This window comes from Ictidomys tridecemlineatus, chromosome 4 (genome assembly GCF_052094955.1).
Source record: "Ictidomys tridecemlineatus isolate mIctTri1 chromosome 4, mIctTri1.hap1, whole genome shotgun sequence".
NCBI lineage: Eukaryota > Metazoa > Chordata > Mammalia > Rodentia > Sciuridae > Ictidomys > Ictidomys tridecemlineatus.
In genome coordinates, this window is record NC_135480.1 from 135826848 (window position 1) to 135852680 (window position 25833).

Genomic DNA, 25833 nt, shown 5'->3' on the forward strand with positions numbered 1-25833 from the left:
TTTTGAAGATAAGTTGGTAAATGCCTACGTGTTAGAAAAGTTGGAACTAAAGCAAAACATCAGAAGGGAAACTTCTGTAATGCTCTTTCACAAACATGAGTTCCAGGGTGGCTGCTTCCATAGGTAGCATCTTGTAGAATATAACACCAGATACAGCAACCGCAAATTAGTAATTCTCACAAGCCCACAGCTGGATGTATTTTTGGTTGGTTTCGTCCTTCCCCCACCGCCTTGCAGTAGAGTCATATTCTCTTTGTAGAGAACATCTTATTAAAACTGCTTTTTAGGAGTTGTTTAACCCATCCAAATCTATACCCAGTCAGCATTTTATACCAGAGGAATATTTAGAATTCTGAAAAAGTGCAACACTGAGTTTGAGAGGACCAACTCAGACACGAAGGTGTGTTCTGTCCTTCTCAAAACTCTGAGGGAATCTCTATTTCATGATTCTGTAGTCCAGAACTAGATGATATTTAAATTGGGATATTAAAAAAAGATAGGCTATTTAAAAAATAATAAGTCAAAAAAGTGTTGCCTAGGGCTGGAGTTGTGACACAGCAGTGTAATGTGTGCTGAACATGTGTGAGGCCCTGGGTTCAAGACTCAGCACCCCCCACCCAAATGACAATACAGGACATCGCTTCCCAGTTTCAGTGTTGAAGACGCAATTTGCTCTATACTCCTGCCTACGGGGATTTGACAGACACCTGCCATGAATTTCAATGATGAGCTCTAAGGGAATAAAAAGTTTGCTTAAAGACAGAACAATGCCAAAATGATGTCAGATCTCTCAAAAGTCAGGAATAATATCTTGAGATGTGTCTACATGTTCCTTAGCCCTTGAAGGTCAATGGCCACACGGACTTCCATTGAGCATCTCCTATTTCCTCAGCATCACCTACACACAGCACTTCCCCACCCTCACCATCTTATTATTAGGAAGTAATTCTCAAGTTTTCCCAAATCACTTATTTTTATGAAACTCAAAGAGAATTTAGCCAGGCCCTTCTTGAGCGTGCCCCTTTCTCTAAGAGGCTAGGCTCTGAATTCTGGGCTCAGTTACTCTAGGCCTGGCTAGAACTTTTCTCATACACCTTATGCTACCTATTGAGTTCAGAGGTCCCAGAGGTATTACACCCAAGTGACCAGGCCTTGAAATCAAAGAAAGGTGTTGTACATGTCTGTTGACTAGTATCTGGTTACTGGAGTGTGGGTGGGTGTGAGATGATATTGCAGTTCAGTGACAAACTGAATCAATTGGGAACTACAACTAAAAAGAGCTAAAAAGAATCAATATAACCTCTTTCTTAGCCATCAGAATGAAGAAATATTATATAAATTAGCTTTTAAAAATAAATTTGTATTATATAAATTGCAAAAACAGTGTTGCCTGGGGCTGGAGTGAAGTGCTTACCTGGCATGTATAAGCTCTGGAGGAAAAAAAGTTACTTTTTTTGATAAGTTGAATATATATATATATATATGAAAGAGATAGATAGGTATAGATACACGTGCCATGCACAACTATGTATATTACATAAAATCATCCAAATATGCTCACACTATATATTTAACAGGTTACTTGAGTATCAAAAGATAATTATATGTGTATATGCTATAGAACTCTAGTCAACTCATGCTATATCTATCATTTCCATACACATACTTGCCAAATCTTCAGATTTATCAATAGGATCTTGTTAAGAGCTTTCAATCGGTTACAAATGTCTTTTTGTTTGTCCCCCAGGATACTATGGGGACGGCCTAAATGCCATCATTGTGTTTGCCGCCTGTTTTCTGCCAGACAGCAGTCGGGCGGATTACCACTATGTCATGGAAAATCTTTTCCTGTGAGTGATACTTATGACAAAGTGCTTTGAGTAAATAAATGTCTGTGGGTATTTAAAAGCAATTAAGGGAAGTAGGTGATGTAGAGTATCCTGAGTCTTTGATAAAAAGTTAATAAGATTGCTGTCAAGGAATGTTGTTTAAGAGGCTAGAACCTTTAAAGGAATTCTTTTGTCAGTAGAATTCATGGAAAATAAAGTGAGCAGAGTTTGGCCTCCCTCTAAAATGTCTGTAACATTTCCTTTGCACAAAGTATTATTTTTGTTTCCTGAATAATAAGTTCTTAATCCACTGATGACAACTTGACTTCATTTATCTCTGCCCTTGTTTAATATGAGTTGCCCTTAATGTTTGATGACATAGTTATCATTTCTGAAAGTCAGATTTATAACTCATGTATTTTTCTGTGGTATCTGAATTTAGAAAACAAACAAACAAAAATTAGATAACCATACAAAGAAATGAGTAGTACCCTCAGAGAAATGATCTTAGGTAATTGCATTGTTCCTGAGATAAAGTGGTAATAAATCACAACTCTACTAAAATGTCATTCACTCTGTAATTTGTTACATAATTATGGTGTGAACAGGATGAAATACTTCACGTGGAAACTGAAAAACTCCTTTTCCTTCCTGTGATCAGATACGTAATAAGTACTTTAGAGTTGATGGTAGCTGAAGACTACATGATTGTGTATCTGAATGGTGCTACCCCAAGAAGGAAGATGCCAGGGCTTGGATGGATGAAGAAATGCTACCAGATGATTGACAGACGGTATGTGGACTCCATTATTTAACTACTGGGTCGACTCCTTCAACAGCTCTCATATCAGATTTCCTTTTAGTCTACCAAATATGCAGTCACATTTTAAAAACATGGAGTTATGCATGTTTAAAGCAATAAATTATAGAAATACTAATAAAAGTGTCACTTGACACCTCAAAGTTGAAATAAAGTACAACCTTCCCAGATTTTGTGAATAGTCAAACTCAGCAGACCAAGTCTGTTTTAAACTATGCATGTGCTATTGCCATATAGATATGTGACTTGAGCAGATCAGTTAAAGTACCTGAGCTTCTTGGGTGGTATCATGTGAATTGGTTGCTGTTTTGTGCACTGGGACAATGGTGGTCTGCAGAGCCACTGTGCTCGTGTTTCAGTGTTCACTGTCCGTTCAAGGTATCCAGTGCTTTTGTGTCCTTGAGATACTTCTGTTCATACTTTTCTTTTTTTTAGGAGAGAGAGAGAGAGAATTTTTTAATATTTGTTTTTTAGTTTTTGGTGGACACAACATCTTTATTTTTTATTTCTATTTTTTATGTGGTGCTGAGGATTGAACCCAGTACCCTGCGCACGACAGGCGAGTGCTCTACCACCTGAGCCACATCCCCAGCCCCGTACTGGTTTTATTAGGAAAAAACATTTTATTGCCATGTACAGGAAAATTGATATAATAAGCATACAAATTTATGATATCTAGTATGTATTACATCCCCTTGTATAAGAACATGAGAATGCCCAGTTATTTATGAAACAAACCTGTTTTATGATACCAATGTTAATAATATAATGCTACTAATGTTGAAAAATGTGCGTAAAGACCAAGAATTGTTAAAATGGTAAATTTTCTTTATACAGAAGAAAAAAAAAAACAAGACTTACTAAGATTAAATAAATTGTCAAAATTGTTATTAAGAGTGCATTCTTAGCTGGGCCTGGTGGTATACACCTGTAATACCAGTGGCGTGGGAGGCTGAGGGAGGAGGATCGCATGTTCAAAGTGAGCCTCAGCAACTTTGCAAGGCCCTATGTAACTTAGCAAAACCCTGTCTCAAAAATTTTTTAAAAAGGTAGAGGGGGATGTGGCTCAGTGGCTAAGCACAGCTGGGTTCAATCCTTGGTATACAAAAAAAACCAAAAAAAAAAAAAAAAAACCAAAACAAAACATGTTTTTCCAAAAGAGTAAAGATAATATTGACAAAAATGAAAAGCATCATTAACAAAATACACACCATGATGACTATAGATGTATGCACTCCAATAATACTACTGTTCTATTTTACATTTATTCCTATAGGAAAATGAGATTTGAATCGTATATGTTTCAAATTATGTCTTGAAAAACATTTTTTGTTAATCATGGCAATTTTGTACTTTCCATCAGATAAGAATAGAGATATTCTTATTTGGGGATTTATTTTCTATTTAATTCCCACTGAAAATGGGTTAAGAGTAATAGGTATTTTTTTTGTTGTTTCTTCAAAATAGATTGCGCAAAAATTTGAAATCATTCATCATTGTTCATCCTTCTTGGTTCATCAGGACAATCCTTGCGGTGACACGACCTTTTATAAGGTACAGTTATCATTCTAGTAAAAGCACTACTAGTAGATTTTTTTAGGTATATAAATTATTCTATAAAAATAATTTATAAGCTGAGAGTATTTAGGAAAATTTATTTTGCCTCAACCTTTCCTGGAAAGATACTTTGTTCTACACATCAGGAATCCCTAATTAAGAGTTAATATTTGAATATTAATATTCCCCCGTTTATTGTAAAACACAGCCTCTAAATTGCTTCCTATGAACATGGAACATGAAGTGATAGGACTTCCATGCCACATTAGAAAAGGAAATAGACAAAACTTTTTCAATGATATGTTATTTTATAACAGATAGGAAAGCAGAATAACATGAAAATGGAAAATAAATACTGATGAGGTTCAGTATTGTCTTTCTTTGTTTCATTTCTTCTGAACAAATATCATATATGTCACCAAAATTAGGTAAAGAGTCCAGGCAGCCATTTCAAGAGTTGTATTTTGAGCAAATGTGAGGATTCTTGCTTTTAATTCAGTGAATTTGAGCAAATGTGAGGACTGGGATAGCTAGGTCAAATGGTGGTTCCATTCCAAGTTTTCCAAGGAATCTCCATACTGCTTTCCAGATTGGCTGTAACAATTTGCAGTCCCACCAGCAATGTATGAGTGTGCCTTTTCCCCACATCCTCTCCAACACTTATTGTTGTTTGTATTCTTAATAGCTGCCATACTGACTAAGTGAGATGAAATCTTAGTTTTGATTTGCATTTCTCTAATTACTAGGGATGATGAATATTTTTTCATGTATTTGTAGATTGATTGTATATCTTCTTCTGAGAAGTTTATGTTCAGTTCTTTGGCCTACTTTTTGATTGAGTTATTTGCTTTTTGGTGTTAAGGTTTTTGAGTGCTTTATATATCCTGGAAATTAGTGTTCTATCTGATGTGCGAGTGGTAGAAATTTGCTCCCATTCTGTAGGCTCTCTATTCACCTCATTTATTGTATCATTTGCTAAGAAGAAACTTTTTAGTTTGAATCCATCCCATTTATTGATTCTTAGTTTTATTTCTTGTGCTATAGGAGTCTTATTAAGGAAGTTGGGGCCTAATCTGACATGATACAGATTTGGGCCTACTTTTTCTTCTATTAGATGCAGAGTCTCTGGTTTAATTTCTAGGTCCTTGATCCACTTTGAGTTGAGTTTTGTGCATGGTGAGAGATAGGGGTTTTATTTCATTTTGTTACATGTGGATTTCCAGTTTTCTCAGCATCATTTGTTGAAGAAACTATCTTTTCTCCAATGTACATTTTTGGCGCCTTTGTCTAATATAAGATAATTGTAGTTATGTGGGTGAGTCTCTGTGTCCTCTATTCTGTACCATTGGTCTTCTAGTCTATTTTGGTGCCAATATCATGCTGTTTTTGTTACTATTGCTCTGTAGATAGTTTAAGGTCTGGATAAGTAATGGCACCAACTTCACTCCTCTTGCTAAGGATTACTTTAGCTATTCTGGGTCTCTTATTTTTCCAGATGAATTTCATGATTGCTTTTTCTGTTTCTATGAGGAATGTCATTGGGATTTTGATTGGGATGCATTGAATCCGTATAGTGCTTTTGGTAGTATGATCATTTTGAAAATATTAAATCTGCCTATCCAAGAACAAGGTAGATCTTTCTACTTTCTAAGGTCTTCTTTAATTTGTTTCTTTAGCATGCTGTACTTTTATTTGTAGAGGTTTTCCACCTCTTTCATTAAGTTTATTCCCAAGTATTTCTTTTTTAGGCTATTATAAATGGGGTGATTTTCCTAGTTTCTCTTTCAGTGAATTTATCACTGATGTACAGAAGTGCCTTTGATTTATGGATGTAGATTTTGTATCCAGCTACATTGCTGAATTTATTTATTAGTTCTAGGAGATTTCTGGTGGAATGTTTTGGGTCTTCTAGGTATAAAATCATATCGTTGGCAAATAGTGCTAATTTGCATTCTTCTTTTCCTATGTGTATCCTTTTAATTTCTTTTGTGTGTCTGATTCTCTGGCTAGAGTTTCAAGAACTATGTTAAATAGAAGTGGTGAAAGAAGGCATCCCTGTCTTGCTCCAGTTTTTAGAGGGAATTCTTTCAATTTTTCTCCATTTAGAATGATGTTGGCCTTGGGCTTAGCATAGATAGCCTTTACAATGTTGAGGTATGTTCCTGATATCCCTAGTTTTTCTAGCATTTTGAACATGAAGGGGTGCTGTATTTTATCAAATGGTTTCTCTGCATCTATTGAGATGGTTATATGATATTTATCTTTGAGTCTATTGATGTGATGAATTACATTTATTGATTTCCGTATGTTGAACCAACCTTGCGTTCCTGGGATGAACCCTATTTCATGGTGCACTATCTTTTTGATATGTTTTTGTATTCAATTATGGCAAATTTATTTTAAAGAATGAGTTAATGGTCTTCTATATACCTGAAAACTTACACAGCTTCACTGCTGTCCCCAAGAATCTCAAAATCCAGCAGTGGACATAGGCAGATAAGCAAACATATACATTACAGGATGCAACTGAAACACCCTGCCAGGATTGACTAGCTGAAAACAGGAAGAAGAGCAATCCAGGCAGACGAAAGAGCAGATTCAAGTACACCAAGCAGGATAGAACAAAACATGTTTGGAGAGCTGTGAATTCCAAGGAGCAAACCCTTGGAGCTGGAGGCTTTCTTCTTGCATGATTTCTTTCCTGATTCTTGGTTATCCACTCAGCTTTTAGCAAAATCTGAACTTAAAGATGGGGGTGTAGCTCAATGGTAATGTGCTTGCCTGTCATGCACAAGGCCCTTGGTTGGATCTATAGCATTGCAAACAACAGACAACAACCAAAAGAAACCCTGAATTTCATTCACACACTCCAAAGCAAGAAAGATGCTTAATGTAGCCTATCACTGGTGATATGGGTTCGCCCAAGATTTAACAAGAAAGATAGGAGTGACTTTATGGACAGGAAGGTTGTCCAGAAGTCATAGTCCACAGGCCCAGGGTCAGAACCTTAAGGAAAATATTAAAGGTAGATATATAGAAAAAATAAAAAAGCCTTGAAAAAACTTCTTACCAGAATGCACAGTAGCTAAAAGCACGTGTGACAGTGCTATTGGCACCCAGATCAGCACAATCCCATAGACTAGGGAGGTGTGTTCATGTGAAACTATGGAGAATGTTAGAACTTTGAGCAAATTCACTTTCAGCTGGAATTTTTATATTTTAAAAATAAGTTTGCAATTACACAAATATTAGAAAACACGTTCTTCAGAAATGCATCTTCTTATTACAGGTAAGACTAAATTCTTCCTTCAGCAGTTACCAATTCCCCAGAAGCAAATTCTCTTATCAGTGAGTTTCACTGATATCCTTCCAAGTTGTTTCTTATACATTTACACACATCTAAAATGAACCTGCTTAGAGGCAAGCTGTTTGTAATTCAAATCCAATTATTGGAACACATTTTTTTGATGTTGGATTGAACTTTCAAATGAAAACTTACAAATTAAAACTTTCAAATGAAAACAACCAGAGATATGAAAAATTGTGCTCTATATGTGTAATATGAGTTGTAATGCATCCTGTTGTCATATATAACAAATTAAAATTTTAAAAAATTGAAGGGATATCAGTAGAGTGAAAGCACCAGAAAGTGGGAGGAAGGGAAGGAATGGGGGAAATACTAGGGAATAATATTGATCAAATTTTGTTGTTATATTATACACATGTACAAATATGAAATAACAAATCCTACCACTATGTACTAGTATAATGCACCAATAAAAATATGGAAAAATAAAATTTATGGAAGAAAAAAAGTATTTTAAAATGAAACTACAAAATTAAGATAAAATTGAGTTTACATATATTGTTAACATATATTTACATATATAAATAAATATATTAACTAATATATATATGTATATATATATTTACATATATTATTAATATTATTAACCTTGGTAGATAATGAAAAGACTCATTATACAATTTTTGTTTGTTAAAAACAAATAAATAAGCAAACAGTCAAATAAAACATAATCCAGTGACTACTCAGAGAGGCAGCTGCTGTGGGGAAGCCATGTGAGGAGTGGTCAGGAGTATGGACTTTGGAGTCAGAAACTTTGTTTCCCAGAGTGCTGCCAATTACTAATGGTGAGACCCTGGTCTCAGCTTCCTTATCCTTAAAAACTGACAAAAGGATAATTATAGTATCTACCTCTCTAGGCTATAGAAAGAAATATATAAGTAGAAATATATATATATATTCACTTAAAATAATTCCTGGCTGAATATGACATGATTTCATTTATATGGTTGGCCCTCTATATCCATGGGTTCTGCACCCGCAGATTCAACTAACTGCAGGTTGAAAATATTAAACAAATTAAACAAACAAAAAAAATGTATCTCTGGACATGCACAGACTTTTTTCTTATCATCATTCCCTAAAACAATGCAATATAACGACTATTTATATAGCATTTACATTGTATTAGGTATTACAAATAATCTAGAGATAATTTTAAGTATATAGGGAGAAATGCATAGGTTATATGCAAATACTTCATTGTGTTGTGTAAGGGCCCTGAGCATCATTAGATTTTGACATCCGAGGTATGTGTATGTTGGGGGAGATCCTAGACCCAATTCTCCATAGCAAGTAAGGGACCACTGTATGTGAACCTACTAAAGTTGAACTCAGAAATACAGTATAGATTGGTGGTCCCTGGGAACTAGGGTTGGAAAATCATCAAAGGATAGAAAATTACAATTGGAGAAATAAATTCAAGAGAGCTATTGTACAATAGGGTGACTGTAATTAATAACAATGCATTCTAGCTTTTAAAATTACTAAGAAAAAAAAAACTTGTTAAGAGTAGATTTAAAGTGTTCTTACCCCCAAAAGCAATAAGTATGTGAGGTAATACTTATGTTGATTAGCTTGACTTAGCCATTTCACAATGCATACACATTTTAAAACATCTTGTTGTACACAATAAATATTTACAGTTTTTTCTTGTCAAGTTAAAAAAATAGAAAACAGTGGCAACAGCAAAACAGTGTCTGACCCATGATGACTATTCAAATAGTGTTAAGCTTTCTTCTTAAAATACTGGGCCAAGGTGTTACATCAGAACTTGGGGACTGGGGTGTAGATCAGAGGGTTAGGGTGCTGCTTCATATATGTAAGGTCATGGGTTCCATTCCCAGCACCAGAAAAGTAACAAACACACAAACAAAAAAGATTTTTAAAGGAGAGACAATGACTCTAGAATGGAGAAGTAGCAGCTAATGATAATGTTTTTCTTTCTTTTTTTTTTCTTTTAGTTCAAAATTCAGCAGTAAAATTAAATATGTTAATAGCTTATCAGAACTCAGCGGGCTGATCCCAATGGATTGCATCCATATTCCAGAGAGTATCATCAAGTAAGTCTGATCGTTCTGAATATTTGGTAAGAAATAGTATATTTGTGGAAGAAGTGGATGGAAAATAACTCCTTTCTAAAATAGTGGGGAAATAGTGTTGCATATTTTAAATAAATATTAAATGTTATCAAATATGTATAGTTTTCCCTTAAACTATAGACTACTGTTCCTTTTTTAAAATTTTATTTATTTTTTAGTTATGGGCAGACACAACATCTTTGTTTGTATGTGGTGCTGAGGATCGAACCCCGGCCGCACGCATGCCAGGCGAGCACGCTACCGCTTGAGCTACATCCCCAGCCCCTAGACTACTGTTCTTTCAGATCATTATTTACATAATCTTCTTTTGGAATGATTAATTATTGTTCATTTTTACCTTGAATTCTGCTTTCACTTTGAAGAAAGTATAAATTTAATATTAACCAGTACATTCATTACTTGTGACCTCCACTCTGTACATAAACAGTAGGATCTTAGCATAGTTTGGATTTCATTATTGTCTTATATGAAGAAATTTGTCTGTAAGACTCCAGGAAAATACAAGGAAATAACTCTTTCTCTTTTCTTCTAAATCTCCTTTTCCCCCCATGATTCCCTTCTGGTACAAGATAAGAAGGCAGAGGGCATTTGCCCAGTGGTGGGTAGGGTGGTTTTCTTGCTCAGTACAGAGTAACATGGCAGCCTGTTAAGGGAAAGCATGGGTGCTGAAGGTCTCAGAGCTTTGCTCCAAAATAAGAGTAAAATTTAACGAAACAAGTACTTAGAGTTGGATGTTAAATTGGAGACACTTGAGAATGAACATTTCCTATCTTTTATGTTGTTGCAAAGAACCACTGCTTTTTGTGTACCTTTTTTTTCCTTCCACTGCATCTGACTCACCAGTTTTAATTTGATTGGAATTGAAAGGGACTTCACCATCAGTTCAAAGAAAAAAAGACAAGTATTGCATAGCTTCCTCAATGAGATAGAACCAAAACTTTCCTCCCAATTTGAGCTCCAAAACAGTCCTCTCATTTAAAACAAACAAACAACAACAAAAAAAAAAAAATAGAAGGAAAAGATTATCAATTAATGTGTGTCTAGGGCTGGGATTGTGGCTCAGTGGTAGATTGATTGCCTAGCATGCGTGAGACACTGGGTTTGATCCCCAGCAACACACACACACACACACACACACACACACACACACACACACATAAAACCTAAATAACATATGTCTATTAGGTTATGATGTGCCTGCCATAAAGGAGTTAATTTTATATCATTGATTTAACTCTCATAGTAAACCCCCATTTTATAGATGGTCCTGATAAGTTACTTTGTGGGCTGGGGTTGTAGCTCAGTGGTAGAATGCTTACCTAGTATACGTGAGGCACTGGGTTCCATCCCCACCACCACATAAAATAAAAACTGAATAATCAAAATAAAGGAATTGTATCCATCTATAAGTAAAAAGAAGAAGAAGAAGAAGAACTTACTTTGGGAAAGAATAAGTAGGAACCAGAAAGAGATGAAACTAGAATTCAAATCCAAGTCAGCCTGGCACCCAAATTCCCATGTCTTTTTATTGTAAATTTCTTATCTCCCTTAAACTGTCCATCTAAATTCAAAGCTCAGAAGTAGATAAATGCATTCTGGTTTTTCTCCATCTCCCAGATCAGCATAAATACAGGATACTGATGGACGTATAATGGTCAGTGGACTCAGCTGAATCAAGCAGAGTGTTTGTAATATCCTAACATTGGCTTTAATCCTCTGCAACATCAGAGAGTTCCCACAACCAGCACTCCTCACAGCTTTGGCCTGCTGCCAATCTCCAAAATTCACTGTTACTCTTTAAATTTAAAAAATACTGGCTATGCATCTCCTATAATGCTGCCTTATTTTGCAAAAGATGACATGACATTTCTCTCTTCCATTGGTCATTTTCCAGGTAAATAAGGTAATATGTCCATGGTGTGGGAGAGATAATAGAATGAAAAGAGAATGGGCTTTGGAGGCTATTAGATTTGAAGCTTCCCTCCTATTTCTCAATGTCTCTGAGACTTCAGGCAACATACTAAATTATCTGACTCTTAGATTCAGCATCTGTAAAATGGGAAAGTAATTCATTCATCATGGGATGGTCCTGAAGACTGAATGAGAACAGTGTACTTCAAACATTCAGGAAACCACCTGGCAGAGTTGGTAATCTAGAATGTTATTTATTACGATCATGTTGCTTTTGGATACTCACTGCAGTATGGGGAAATTTAATTGAAAAGTGAAATATGACCAAGGCTGTTTTAATTTGTCTGCGTATATCAGTTCTCCAGGGATTCATGTGGGAAAAGTTACCTCAGGAAGAAGGGTCCCATTCAGAAAGATTTTCTTTTGGAGATAGATATTTAGCAGCCGGGATGTTCTCCCACTTGTCCGTGTTTCTGTCTTCTGTAATCCATCTCCTTGGGATGTCCTTTCTGCTGTTTCTGTTACTGGTCTTTGTTTTCCCATTATGTAGTTTTCAAACGATACAAGCCATAACATTTTTCTGTTACTAAATAACATACAAAAGACTTGATCTCAGCTAATCACATGACCAATATTCAGCTGGGATAGAGTCTGTCATCAAAGGGCTTACGTGATGGAAAATTTGCCCAACCAGGAATGGGACTGATTGGTTGATTGATTTGATTGACTAATCACCTGTTTACAGTTAATTCTCATTATCTGTGGCAATTAGGTTCCATAAAATCATTGTAGCCAATTAGTAAATACTGAACTATTATTCCTAGGGAAAATACAGGGTTAGGTTTCTGTAAGTCTCCAGTCACAACATTTTTATAACCCATTCAAAATATTAGTTGATTTTATGTATTTTTCTGTTTAAAGAAACCTTATTAGTATATACTGTTGATTCATGAGCATTGAACTCAAGGCACTACAACATGTGTCTAAGCAGATCTTCTCTAACACATATATCCTCTGTGAATCAGGTCACAGCCTTCTTGTATACAGCAACACTAGGCAACGTTTTGGCACAACATTTTGGGGGAAATTTAAAATAGCAAAATCACTAACAAAAGAACAAAAGTGAGGAAAATACATCACCAAGTAAACTAGAAAAAGACATTTGTTTACAGTGTGAAACTCAAGAAGGCAGAGCCTCACCTACATGACCTCAGTTGGCGATGTGCACGTATTCACAAGTGACCAAAAAAGTGCCACATGTTGACTAGGGGACTACAAATAAGTTTCAGTGAACAGGCAAATTTGCAAATACGGAATCCACAAAGAGTGAGGATTGACAGTGTTTATTTTTAAATTATAACTCATTGATTACATCTAAAGAAAATAAGTTTTCTCCCCAAAGCCAATTTGATGATTATTTGGATAGAATTTTTTTCTCACAGTTTGAGTGTCATTTAAAACATTTATCTGTCATTTTTCCATCCATTTGCTCATTTTCCTCATGGCATCCATTTTTATCTCATAAGGTACGATGAAGAGAGATCTTATAAGAGAAGTGTGAGGTAAAAATCTCCTGATAACCTTCACGCTGGACCCCCTGTGTGTGCACTCCAGTGTTTTACTCCTGGGTGACCTCAACATGCTACCAGAGCAAGAGGTTGTTGTATCAGTCCTTTGTCTACCATTTCTGTTCTTTGTCGTATGTGTAAAGCTGTTGAGGTCAACCTGGTCTGCAGCTGAAACCTACTAAACCAGATACACCCTTGGCTTGGCCCAGGCTGCAAGCTAACTTTAACTGTTCCCAACACATTGATGTGGATGTTTCCAGCTTTATTCAGCCAGCATGTTTATGATCCCCTTGCAATTTTCACATATACCTTTATGAAGGAATTTGCAAAGGTAACACACATGAACACCCAATGGGAGGAAATGACGCCATATTTAACTGTGTCTTGATGCTCCAGAGAATGGTTCTTAAAAGCAAACACACACCACTTATGTTTGGCTCTGCTTTGCTGGGTGATTCTCTCATGCTCTGCTTGCTTCTTTTTTGTTTCTTTTCTACATCGGTAATTTTTGCTCATGCAGACTGGATGAAGAACTGAGAGAAGCATCAGAAGCAGCTAAGTAAGACTTGGTTTTAATTTAGCAGCTGATGTGACTTTGGCTTAGATTTCAGGAATGAATGGGAAGAATCTGCATGCTTGGTGTTTTATTTTTTGCATCCTGATAATAATGCTGCACTTTAAAAATGTCTTTCTTCCATGGTAAATGCAATCTCTGCTTTTCTTTCTACAGTCTTTTCCCCATGATCTTGGTTATCTTAAGGAAAGCATTTGTCACTGTTTAATTTTTTTAATATACAATTCTAGACACCATAACAAAAGAATTGTCACAGGCACTACCACATAGGATATGACATCAGATGATCGTGAGCAGAACCTCACACATTCTATTTATGGGGGAAATGATAGCAAGTTAAAATTTGGAAGATTTTTGTAGAATCAATTTTATGGCCTTCCAAGATTTAAAACAACAGCACCACCTTATTTAGTAACTTGGAAACATTGCTTAACTCAGAGTCTCCATGATATTTTGAAAAATACAAAAAAAAAAAAGTCATTGCTCACTATTGTTGAGGTATATTCAAAAAAGTAAAAGTCATAATGCTCATGAGAATATAAAATGAACACATTCCAATGATTTTATTAAACTAATTATTTAATCTGGGAGCCAGTGAAGTGTTAAAGTCAATTTGAAGAGCACTGGAAAATTAGAGATCTGTAGTACTTCCCTCTTATCAGCCGGATATTATTATCTTATTTGTTCCAGGACATTCCATGGATTCTGGAAAGCACAAACGGCATCAAACCCTAAATATACTGTTTCTTCTATAATAAAATAGCTGTGATAAAGTTTAACTTATAAATTAGGCAGAATAGAAGATTACCAATAACTAGTAATAACAATATTAACAACAACAATAATAAATAAATATAATAAAGGTTATTTAAAACTCATAGATTATTTCTGGAATTTTTCATTTAATATTCTTAGACTGTGTTTAAACTGCTAGTAGAGACATTACAGATAAGAGGGGACTACCATATAGGCTATTTACAAAAGAATGTTTGATAAGGTTGTTGGGTTAAATACAAAACTGGTTAATGTCCAGTAGGGCAAAAAACTGTAACACTGGGTTATCAGAAAGTATTTGCATCTCTGCTGGTCATAAATCTGCAAGTTAACCTCTGCCCTTACAGAGCTATAAAATAGCCCTAGAGTCAGCCCAAAGCTCCTCTGAAAAAGTACCCAATCTTTTCTTTTTCTTTTCTTTTTTTTTTTTTTTTTTTTTGTTCCAAGTTACAAAGAAAAATTTTGAAGCTTCATGTTAAATGTAGGTAAGTGCTATTCTGGAGATCCTGCCACACTAAGTAAAGTACTTGAAGCTGCTTCCCCATTTCAAATGTTGCTTACACTGTTGATTTTTTACAGCAGACATTCATTTTAACAGAGTATGAAAGCAGGAAGTCTACAAGCAGTTATAAATTCTAAATGAATATGATCTAAATAATTAAGTTTTACTGCTTTGTTGTAAATAAATACCAATTCCTCATTAATACAATTTATTTAGACATTTTTTTCTGTAATACATTTTTATTGTAAGTAGCCTATAATGTGAATCTTTTGTATTAAAAATAAAAGTTTTTTTGCTTTAGAAATTTTATCAACAGTATAGTTAACTGTTACAATACTCTTATTATTTTTCTTTAAAGCGAATTAACTTCCATTCACATGAAAAAAAACCCTCAAAATGACATAATTTTTATTCTAGCAGAATCCTCTTAGTTTCCAACTCAACTATAACAAATAAGTAGTTGTGAAAGGAAGATTTTAGGAATCTAGGAACCACATGTTGGTGTAATGTATAGCATTTATATACACTCGATTGGTTTGTGTCATGAGGTTCCTCCAGAAAGAAACTTCAGTGTATTCTCTTTTAGGAGGATGACATATTAATGAAATTAAGGAGCCATTTTCAAAATAAAAGATCAAGAGGAGACATCAATAATTTCCCAGCCAAACCTATTAACAAAGTCATTTTTTTTTCATTTTTGCCATGAAATCTTGCCTCCTTCAATAGGTTTACCCCCATTCCATATTGCTGCTCTTCCTATTTGGCTACCATAGTAAACCAGTTATTTTTGGTTTCATTGTGTAGCTTTCTCCTTTTTCTCTCAAATACCTAAATATTTTAAATGGCCCTGAAAAGCCTCAGTCTCCCTCTTAAAAAAGCACATTGATCATGCCTGAGAGTTCAATAAATGTATCCTGCAAAAATTAATGCACTTACATAAGAGTAGGTTCATTGCTTTTGAACAGTGGCTCCCCAATTTTACTGTACATCACAGTCACCTGGAGCACTTGTTAAAACCGTCTCCTGCTCTCACCCTGAGATTTTCTGGTTCAGCAAATCTCAGGTGGGGCTGAAATCTGCAATTCGAACTGGTTCCAGTGATGCTTATTCTGTAGGTCTCTGCCTTAAAATAAAGGGCTAAGTTTAAAACAAAAACAAAACAAAACAAAAACTTTTTTTTTTTTTGATAGATGTTAGCATTCTGTGCTTTTGCTTTGGATGCAGTAGATTGATATTTTTTGAAAGAATCCACCAATTGTTCCTGTTTCATTTGATCGTGAAACTGAAAAATATTTACGCTTTTGCATTGTAAGGAGAAAGCACTGTATTCCGTTGTCCCCCTCAATGATTGGAAAGCCACAGAGTCCTGCATTTTTTGACCACCAACTACATTGACAACCTTTGAGCCCCTGCAGGTGTTCCCAAATCCTAGGACAAACTCTATAGGATGATTTGGGGGTCCAGAAAACATGACCACTACATATCTTGGTTATAAGGCAGATACACCCAGGTTCTTTCTATTGACAGATGTGCTCTGACTTTCCATGTGACCTTATTAGAAAGCTTCGGTCTAGTTCTAACCAGAGGCAAACATATACTTTATCAGAGAACAAACCCTATCTGTCTATAGTGTGGCTTCTTTCCAATAGCATTTTAAAACTTTTGCTTTAGAAATTTTATCAACAGTATAGTTAACTGTTACAATACTCTTATCCTTTTTCTTTAAAGCGAATTAACATCCATTCAGATGAAAAAAAAAAAAACCACCCTCAAAATGACATAAATTTTATTCTAACAGAATCTGTCATGCACACACACAATACCATTTAAATTGCATGCCAAATTGAGTAGCATTGACATTCAGAAAATGATTTGCTCATCCTGACCTATCTTTTCTTTAAAACCTTAGATCTATACAGGAAGGAAACTACTTTCGAAGGATAAATACTACACACAAACCTATTCTTATTTTGCAAATGGAGAAGGATCCATTTGCCTTCTTTAGAGTGACAGAATTAAATGGTTTGCAAATTGCTGTTTTCTTTGGATTACTCTAAATTAAAAAGCAGAACGACTGGGTTTGGAAAACTGCCCTTTCTTGATTTCACTCCAGCTTTGCTAGTTTTTTCTAGCACACTGTCAACACTTTCTTGACTATCCTTGTTCACTAGAGTTGCCAAATACTCTCTATAAAAATACCAGACCCCCAGCAAGAAGGGTGGAGAATGAGGAGAAAAGCCACTACCCTGCCTGGGGAAAATAGCCTTCTGCCATTTAAAGAAAAGAAAGAAACAAACAAAAAACCCACTAGTCTTATCACTGAACCTCTTATATGCAAACAGATAAACTGGCTTGTAAAACTATTCACATTATGAAAGAAACTCTTGCCTTTAAAAAAGATCATAGAATCCCTTCAAATGATATTTGCTAATAACAACACCAGAGGTGGAAGAAAAGTAAAAGTTGAATTATACAAAGTGTTAATCAGAAATTAATATAAAGCAAACTAGTTTGCTAACAGTAATTGCACCAATATGGACTATCAAAACAGCTAATATGACATAAAAAACAAACACCTTCAAAAACTTTCACTTTATTATGTTATTGGGTTATATTTTTCCTCCTGGACATACCTGGTTTAGGTTAGTGTTAGGATTACCTGTACACAGCTCAGCTATATGGAGAGATCAGTGTTCAAGGAAACTTCTGACACCAATGTTTTTTTCTTTCAGTGTCTTGGAAAATCCTCACTCTTAGAAAACTGAAAACTAACTGTGTTTATGTGTAAACAAAAATGAGAGGGATTTTCCTTTGTGTATAAAATACTTGATTATTTGGGGTACAAATAAAATTTATGATATTATGTTAACTGAATAAGATAGGTTTAAAAAGTCAGGAAAAATGACCAGGCCAGAGAAAACCACAGCAGGTATTTGACATTTTTAAGTCTTTCTTTTAATGTTTCTAAATCATGGGCAATTACTGTATTTCAAAACCAATGTGGGAAAAGTCACAGCTTAATCTCATCATCTGCTCTGATGTACATTTGCTCAGTAATAGCAATGGGACCACATTAAACAGTTTCAAATGCCCCAAATCAGTTGTGCTGACTTAGCAGTATGAGTGGAGAAAATGTTGACTACTTCCTATTTTTTCCTTGCACTCAGAACTAGCTGCCTTTACAATGATCCAGAAATGTCTTCTATGGAGAAGGAGTAAGAATTCATCATCAATAAAGCTATGTGGTTACCTGTGGTTGTATGGTGGGGTTCCGAAAACAAACAAAACAAAAAATGCATCCAGGATTGGGTAAAGCCCGTTTAGATGTTCAGCTTTCATGTGCTCCATTCCTGAAATTAGAAACTCAAGAGAAACTTGCCAGCTTCATGCTGTCTCATTTGTGATCACCAGTAAGGACAACCTAAGTCTTTATGTGAATTCTGTTTTTCTAATCCAAAAGTGCAGAGAACAAAAATATTGGGGCCAGATGTAAGAACAGTTGGATAAGAGGAATGCAACTCTACCTTCTGAATGATATTGTTTGTTTTAATTACTGAAAACTGGACTTCCATGTTAACAATATTTTGGTGGATAGGGAAGAAGTATCCTTGTTTTGCAAGTTCCAGGAAGCCATTAAGTCTGCATGGAACTTCAGGAATGACCTAATTGGATGATTCCCATTCTATGAGAAATAGAAATTTGACACACATTGCATTCATACCATGTGCCAGACTCTATTTCAAAGCTCATCTACAGTATCTGATTGTAATCTTCCGTATAAGCTTCTGCGGTACATTTTGCAGATGAGGAAATAGAGGCATAGACGGATTATCTGACAAGACAAATGTTTTACAGTCACAAAAATGGCCCAGAGCCAGTTAGGTATGGTGGTGCATGCCTGTAATCCCAATGACTCTGGAGGCTGAGTCAGGAGGATCGTGATTCAAAGCCAGTCTCAGCAATTTAGTGAAACCCTAAACAACTTAGCAAGCCCCATAAAAAGGGCTGGGGATGTAGCTCAGTGGTAAACTGCCCCTGGGTTCAATCCCTGGTACCAAAAGGAAAAAAAAAAAAAAGATCCAGAACTGAGATTTGAACCTTGGTAACTCAGATCCAGAGCCTAGTGATTTATAAGTCAGAGAAAGGTGGTCTACATGTACAAATGGCTATGCCACCTCTCACCTAAGAGAATAAAGTTAGTAGCCAGGTCAGTCTCAGGGAAAAAATGGTAGTCAAAACATACTCTCAGAGAGAACCAGACCACCAATAATGGGCTCCTAATTTAGTTTGACTGGTGGAGAATGTAACATTGTCCTTGTTCCCAGGAATCAAAGAGAGGTAAAGATCAAATTTAAGTGTGTCTCTCTTGTCACCTTTTTTTCCCCCTCCTGGTCCACAGAGAAGTTGGAAGATCATAGTGCAGTAGCTCTACAGTTGCCATGCTGCCCTTAGCCTAAAGGAAGTTTGGGAACAAAATTCCAGAGAGAGAAAGTCCTAACTGAAAAGGGCACAAAGAACAAATGTTGTAAATCATGCAGCTATTTTTCTGAAGGTCACTCTTGGCCTACCTTTTGAGATGATGGCAGCAATTGCTTCAAGCAGATTGCCACATGAAATTCTGCAAAGCATACATATCTCAGTTCCCTTAGTCCACCATGATACATTTTGCAAATATGCTACATTTCCTTCCTTAACAGAACAGCACCCCCTTGATGAGATAACAGCTCCTGCAATTAACAAACTTTGCGGAAGGCGTGATCCAGTCACTCACTGCCCTGTTGCTGCTACATCTTCAGGCTTACCCACTCCTTTGCCTGTCTTGTTTGTTTGCTTCTTTTGGTCTGTGGGGCTGCTGGGGTTGGGAAGAAGGTAGAACATTCCTTCTTGTTTGGGTTCATTCCAGGGCTGGGTACAGGGGTGGGAGAGAGTGGGGGGAAGGGAGGAATGCTGCAAATTATTAATGATACTTTTCACTTTTTTAATATTTATTTTTTAGTTTTAGGTGGACACAGTATCCTATTTTATTTTTATGTAGTGCTGAGGGTTGAACCCAGTGCTTCATGCATGCTAGGCGAGCGCTCTGCCACAGAGCCACAACCCCAGCCCCACTTCCCACTTTTTAAAAGAACACATTCTCCTACAGGGCTTTCCTTTTGGTCAGTCTTCTCTTTCACAAGCCTCAACTGGGATACATGATTACCATAAATACGGTGAGGTTCCCAGATGAGAGGCAAGAATGAGCAAAACAAAAAAAAAATTTTTCTCCCCTGACTTCCAGCCATGGATTTTGGCTTCCTTTAGTGTTAGAACGAGGGGCTTCATTTACCTTCTTCTGGTTTCATTCACTCCAGGCTTTTGTTCTTCCAGGGAAGAATCCTGTGTGGAAGCATTTTATACCTTGTGTAGTACTGATCAACTGCAAATGGGCACAGGATTTTCCAAGGAACTCACAGGCCAAGAATACAATGAAATGTGTGCTAATTCTATAGTGGTCCCTCACTGTGCTGAGAGAGAGAGAGAGACAGAGAGAGAGAGAAGGGAAACATGCCCATCTCCCCCTCTTCCTGCATAAAACACCAATGTTTTTATCATTAAACAAGATCCACAGATACTTTGTCAAAACCTCATTTAAATGGACTAATGTGACCACATAAAATTATCTGAAGGTTGTTCTGTCTCATTGCAAAGTTGATGATAGAAAACTAAGCTCATCTGAGGAACACTCCATTTATATTCAATTCTGACTCAAAGTAATTTTTTATTCAAATAGAACATTAGATTTTAAAATTGGCATCAGTGCTTATCTCCTTCATGTTTAGGTTTGAATTTTATTTATTCACACATGACTTTCATAATTTTAATATGTGTATATATATGTATATTATACATGACTTTTATAATTTTATATATATTAAAAACATTATATAATCAAAGGTGGTTGTATTTGATGAGACTTAAATAAATAGCATTGTTAGTTTCATTAGCCTCCCCAACAAGGAAAAACCAGTTATCTCAAAAAAACAATCTTCAGAGTAGTTTCTAGTTTCCTGTATTAAGTTTTTAAGAAAATTGTCCACCTCTAACTATCTCTTGCTTCTTCCATAAACTGGAGAAATTGTTTAATAAGTCTTTTAGCTTTTTGATTACTGAAAACAGAAGGGAAGAATCAAACTCCAGAAGGTTTACAAAAGAAGTCAGAACAACAACAAAATGTGTTTGGAGTTGGACATTGTGGTATAAGTGTTGGTTCAGATTTTTATTAAGGGCAGAAGGTGAAACAAAGTGACCATGCACTTTAGTCTTCACAGAATGATTTCAAGGATTCTCACCCACCTTGAAACTTTCCAGACAACTGTGCTTCAAATTCTGGCTAAGGGAATACCTTCTTGGCCTGTGAGAGAAACTAGTCAATTCCATGAATGAAAGACTAAAATTCCAGTCACCCAAATCAAACCTACTACAAACTTCTGTGGATAACTGTAGTCACAAATAACTTTTAGAGCATAAACAAGATTTTAAAAAAATAAATAACCTGTTTTGTTAAAGTATGTTTGAAAAGCATACAGGGAGCACGGTGGATAAAAAGAGGACAATCCCAAAGTAAAACTCTACGGATAAGAAAGCAAGTCAGATCCCTGAGAGCATTTAAAAAACAAATATTCCCAATGACGTGGTCCCCTGTACTGGACCTCAGTGACATTCAGCATGACCAGGCTCATGCTGAATTAACCAGACAACAAAGAAAGGGCATTTACTAAAAGGTGACAGATCCTTTATTTCCAAAATGCTGTAATGTTCTTTGTCCAAATTGACCTTGAGAAGGAGCTTCTACACTGATCCTTTACCTCCCTGGATCATTCTGAAAAGGCATAAAAAGCTTCCAAAAACATTGCTGTAAAAATAAACAAATTCCATCTTTTAGAGAAAAACTTGGCAATGAGAGGAGAATTGTGTTCTTCCAGATTGTTCTAGTATATATATATATATATATATATATATATATATATATATATATATATATATATATATATAAAGAAACAACCCTGCATGATTTGTTTTCAGTAAGTCTTTTAAGGAAAATAGCAAACCCGTGCCACCCAATTCATTCCTGAATATTTCTCACTGGGTTTCTCGTGTTTTCTCTCTCCCTTTCTTTCTTCTCTTCACAGTATTGACCTGAAGCTGAAAGAAAAGCCCTAGTGGGCCACGGCTGGGGGATGAGGATGCTTTTTGCTTCGTGGTTCTGCTGAAACATATCTACCTGGAAGAGACAGGGCTGATGTTACTTTTTTCCACTTTGCACTACCTGGTGCCATTCTAAATTTCTAAGGGGAAAAACAGGAGGAGAATTTGTTTACTCTTAACATGTTTTATGAAATTGTGTGTATTTTCCTATTTTGCCAATTATGTGCCTCAAAGATTTTAGTTGAACCTTAGCAAGAAAGTAGGAACTTCCAATTCAGTGTTTTTACCCTTGGTGCAGTGGTATTTGGTCCCTTAGTCTGGCATTTACCAATAAGAGAACTTAAATCCACTGTTAAGCGTATGTGGATTTCTTTCCCTAGTTTAGCTGGATTTCTCTGTGATGAACACTTTAGATTTAAAGTACACAGGGCTCAACTCTCCCCAAGAAAGTGGCTCCCCATAATCCCACCTTTAAATTTCCTAGCCTGCTTAGGACAGCCAGAAACCATTCACAAGTATAAAACCACCATCAGCTAAGTGCCCATTGTGTTCTTGTTCACATGAGTCTTCTTCATTAGCTTCTCAAAGGAAAGTAGAGTTTCTAACTTACATCATTTTTATTTTAGGTATCATGATTTAGGTGAATTGATTTAAAAAAAAAATCATTTCTCCAACGAGTATTGAAGACCTTCATATTGTGACACTTAAGGGTGAATGTTGAATTTTTAGCAGCTGTCTGTGCTTCAGTCCACAAACTGGGCATCTAATGTAGCCCACTCAAAAATGATTTGGTAACCCAATTTGCTGAATTTCCCTCTCACATGCTTGTTAAAAAAGTGGCACGGTGGCACACTCCTGTAATCTCAGCAGTTTGGGAGGCTGAGGTAGGAGGATCACAAGTTCAAAGCCAGCTTCAGCAACTTAGCGAGGCTATAGATAACTTAGCAAGACTCTGTCTCAAAATAAAAATATAAAGGGCTGGGGATGTAGCTCAGTGGTTAAGCACCCCAGGGTTGATCCCTGGCACTGAAAAAAAAAAAAGTGATCTGCTCTAAGATACTCAAATTGGATCACAACATTAAAATGAAATGTATGTTCTATTATTTATAAAATAGTTCCTTATAGTTTTTTATGCCCCTTAAAATGCCAATATAATTTCAAATATTTGGGGCCTCCAGCAGACAGATTGGCAAACTGCCAAATCTGGGGCATCACCAGCTAAGGATGGCTTTCACATTTGTGGCTGAAAAATAAATTTTTTTAAATGTTTCATGACATAAGAAAATTTTTCAAATTTTAGTATTCATAAATACAATGCTATTGAAACACAGACACACAAATTTGTTTTGTTACTGTCTACCTTCACACTACCTCGGCAAAGCTGAGTAGTTAACAACAAACCATATGGCCACCAAGCCAAAAATATTTACTATCTTTACAGCGAAAGTTTACTGATCTTTGCTCTACCAAATATCTTTTCCCACTTTGTGCCCCACACCCCACCTAAATTTAGATAATTTCTCTAAACAGAATGGATGAATGAGACTGCAAAGCTAATTTTGTCAATAAAATAAATTATTATTTATTTTGAAAACTAAAATACATGGCCAGCTGAGGAAGACAAGGAATCCTAGGCACAAAAGCATGGTTCAAGTTTTAATTGAACTTTTAATTTTAATTAAGTCTCAAAGTGAAATGTGCTTAAAGGTTCCTTTTGAGCTACTTGCTGGTGTTGCCAAGGTCCCTGTCTTACCCTGAAAACCATTCTTAGTCCACTAGGGACTGTTAAAAAGAAACTGGAAGATATAAAAATGAAGAGGAGAGAGGGGTGGTCTGCCTTAGTGTCATGGTGGTAACTTCACTAAGGAGAGCTCTCCAGGACACTGAGCCTGGTCCTCTTTGAAACAGTCATCTTTGCACCTGCACCTGCACCTGAGCTCCTCTGACCTCACTTGCCCCTCATGTCTATTTCTTTCCTACCTTACACATGTGCTCACCCAAGACACAGGTCCACTCTTTCCTCCAGAAGCCTTCATAGTTATCTGCTTTCCCCCTCTCCATCCCTTTCAACTTACCATCTTACTAAACTTTGTGGTCTTTTGGATCTGTTTCCTGATTAAGTTTGGCTAGCCCAATAGGAAAACCCCCGAAGTCCACCATCTCTAATAGCCCAATTATTACTTCTGGAAACCCAAATGATCCTACCCTAGAATCTGGTGTTGACATTAATACAGTTACCTAATATTCTGGTTTGGTCACCTGCTGAACACTCCATTCAGTGCTGTCCTCTTTTGGAAGATGTACCACATGGTCCTCTAGTCATGTGTAACCTCTAAGTAATGAGGAATCCAGTGTTCAGCTTTGTGGTGGAAACCCAAGAACACAGAGCTATTGATAGAGGGCTCTTGTTACAGCCAAGGAGACGTGGCAACAATCCCACCCTTCACATTTTCTTTGAACTTGTGCAGCCTGTTTATGAACAACTAACTACTCAAATGATTGTGCTGTTTGAAGCTTCATCTTCCCACACAGAAATTATGGGCACCTTTCCCAATCAGTGGTTTTGTTTGGGCTGTTCTATGGGCTGCAAAACCATTTTGATGTTAGACACCTGCTATTTTATGATCTTAAATGGACAGATTAATTTAATTGCACGTGTTAGAGAAAAAGCTACCATGTAAATTCAATTCAAGTAAATAGAATCCTAGGTGAATCCTGAAAAAAAAAAAAACAGTCCCTAAGCAGATAGGTAGACAGGTGTAAACTCTCACATCATTCAACTCTCTGGCTCTTGGCATTCTGAGCATTCTTGCTTTGGTTCTGACTTCTGAGAACTGCTTTGCACTTTTCCTATAGATTTGTAGTTAAGGGAACCCAGGGGTTACTGGGGACAAAAGAATTGTTTTTACGCAAAGTGGCAACTGTTCTTTCTGTAACTCTTGGTCTAGAGAAAGAACAAAAATCTGCACAGAAGATAATGTCAAGGAGTGAGAAAATTTGAAGGCAATAGCTGGTAATGGAAGAAAACCCTGAGGTTCCTGTTGAAGCCATACAATGTTTTATAGGGTTACTCTCTAAGGTATACTCCAGATGTTTGTGGAAGTCACTGCTCCTAGCCTTTCTCATTAAGATATCATTTTAAGGATTCAGTTACAGTACTATGATTGCAATTGTCATCTTATCACAATGCCTCAGTAGTTTGCTCCCTTAGAAACATTTAGATGTGCACAGATTAATCTTTTATATATTTAAAGATTTTTCTACCATGTATCGGATTGCTTTGAATAAAAGTATCTATTAGAGTTTGTTTTGGCAAATAAATAAATTCTCCCCAAATTGTGTGCATTAATAATATAAAATATGTAATGACACAATGTATCTATATAATCTCTCTGTATAATGCGGAAATAAAAATTGATTCCACATGTTATGGCTTGCTTTCTTTGAGTCAGCCAGAATCTTTGCAGCAGTTTTATTTGGTCATTGATTACCTTGCCACTCAGTACTAGAGAACTGTATATATTTTGGCCTTCCTGGTCACCAAATTTACTCTCCCCTTATTTTTGCCTTTCACGTCTCAGGGTTTGACCCACTACACTTTCAAATGTATTTTTTATCCTTGGGGTAAGGCATTTCTTACCTTGGAA

General features: G+C 36.1%; 1 protein-coding gene across 10 annotated transcripts in view; it reads left to right on the forward strand.

Moving 5' to 3' along the window:
• Positions 1–25614, forward strand: part of Prune2 (prune homolog 2 with BCH domain) — a 259799-nt gene extending 234185 nt beyond the window's left edge. For 2 of the 10 annotated variants that reach the window (XM_078047448.1, XM_078047447.1), the window contains exons 13-20: positions 1748–1850; positions 2491–2622; positions 4117–4203; positions 9535–9633; positions 13110–13145; positions 13672–13710; positions 18169–18216; positions 22171–25614. In XM_078047448.1, the coding sequence (XP_077903574.1) occupies positions 1748–1850; positions 2491–2622; positions 4117–4203; positions 9535–9633; positions 13110–13145; positions 13672–13710; positions 18169–18216; positions 22171–22201 (575 nt within the window). In that variant the 3' untranslated portion in view covers positions 22202–25614. The remainder of the gene's footprint in view (positions 1–1747; positions 1851–2490; positions 2623–4116; positions 4204–9534; positions 9634–13109; positions 13146–13671; positions 13711–18168; positions 18217–22170) is intronic. The other 8 variants (XM_078047451.1, XM_078047449.1, XM_078047452.1 and 5 more) reach the window with 7 other exon arrangements.
• The last annotated feature ends 219 nt before the right edge of the window (positions 25615–25833 follow it).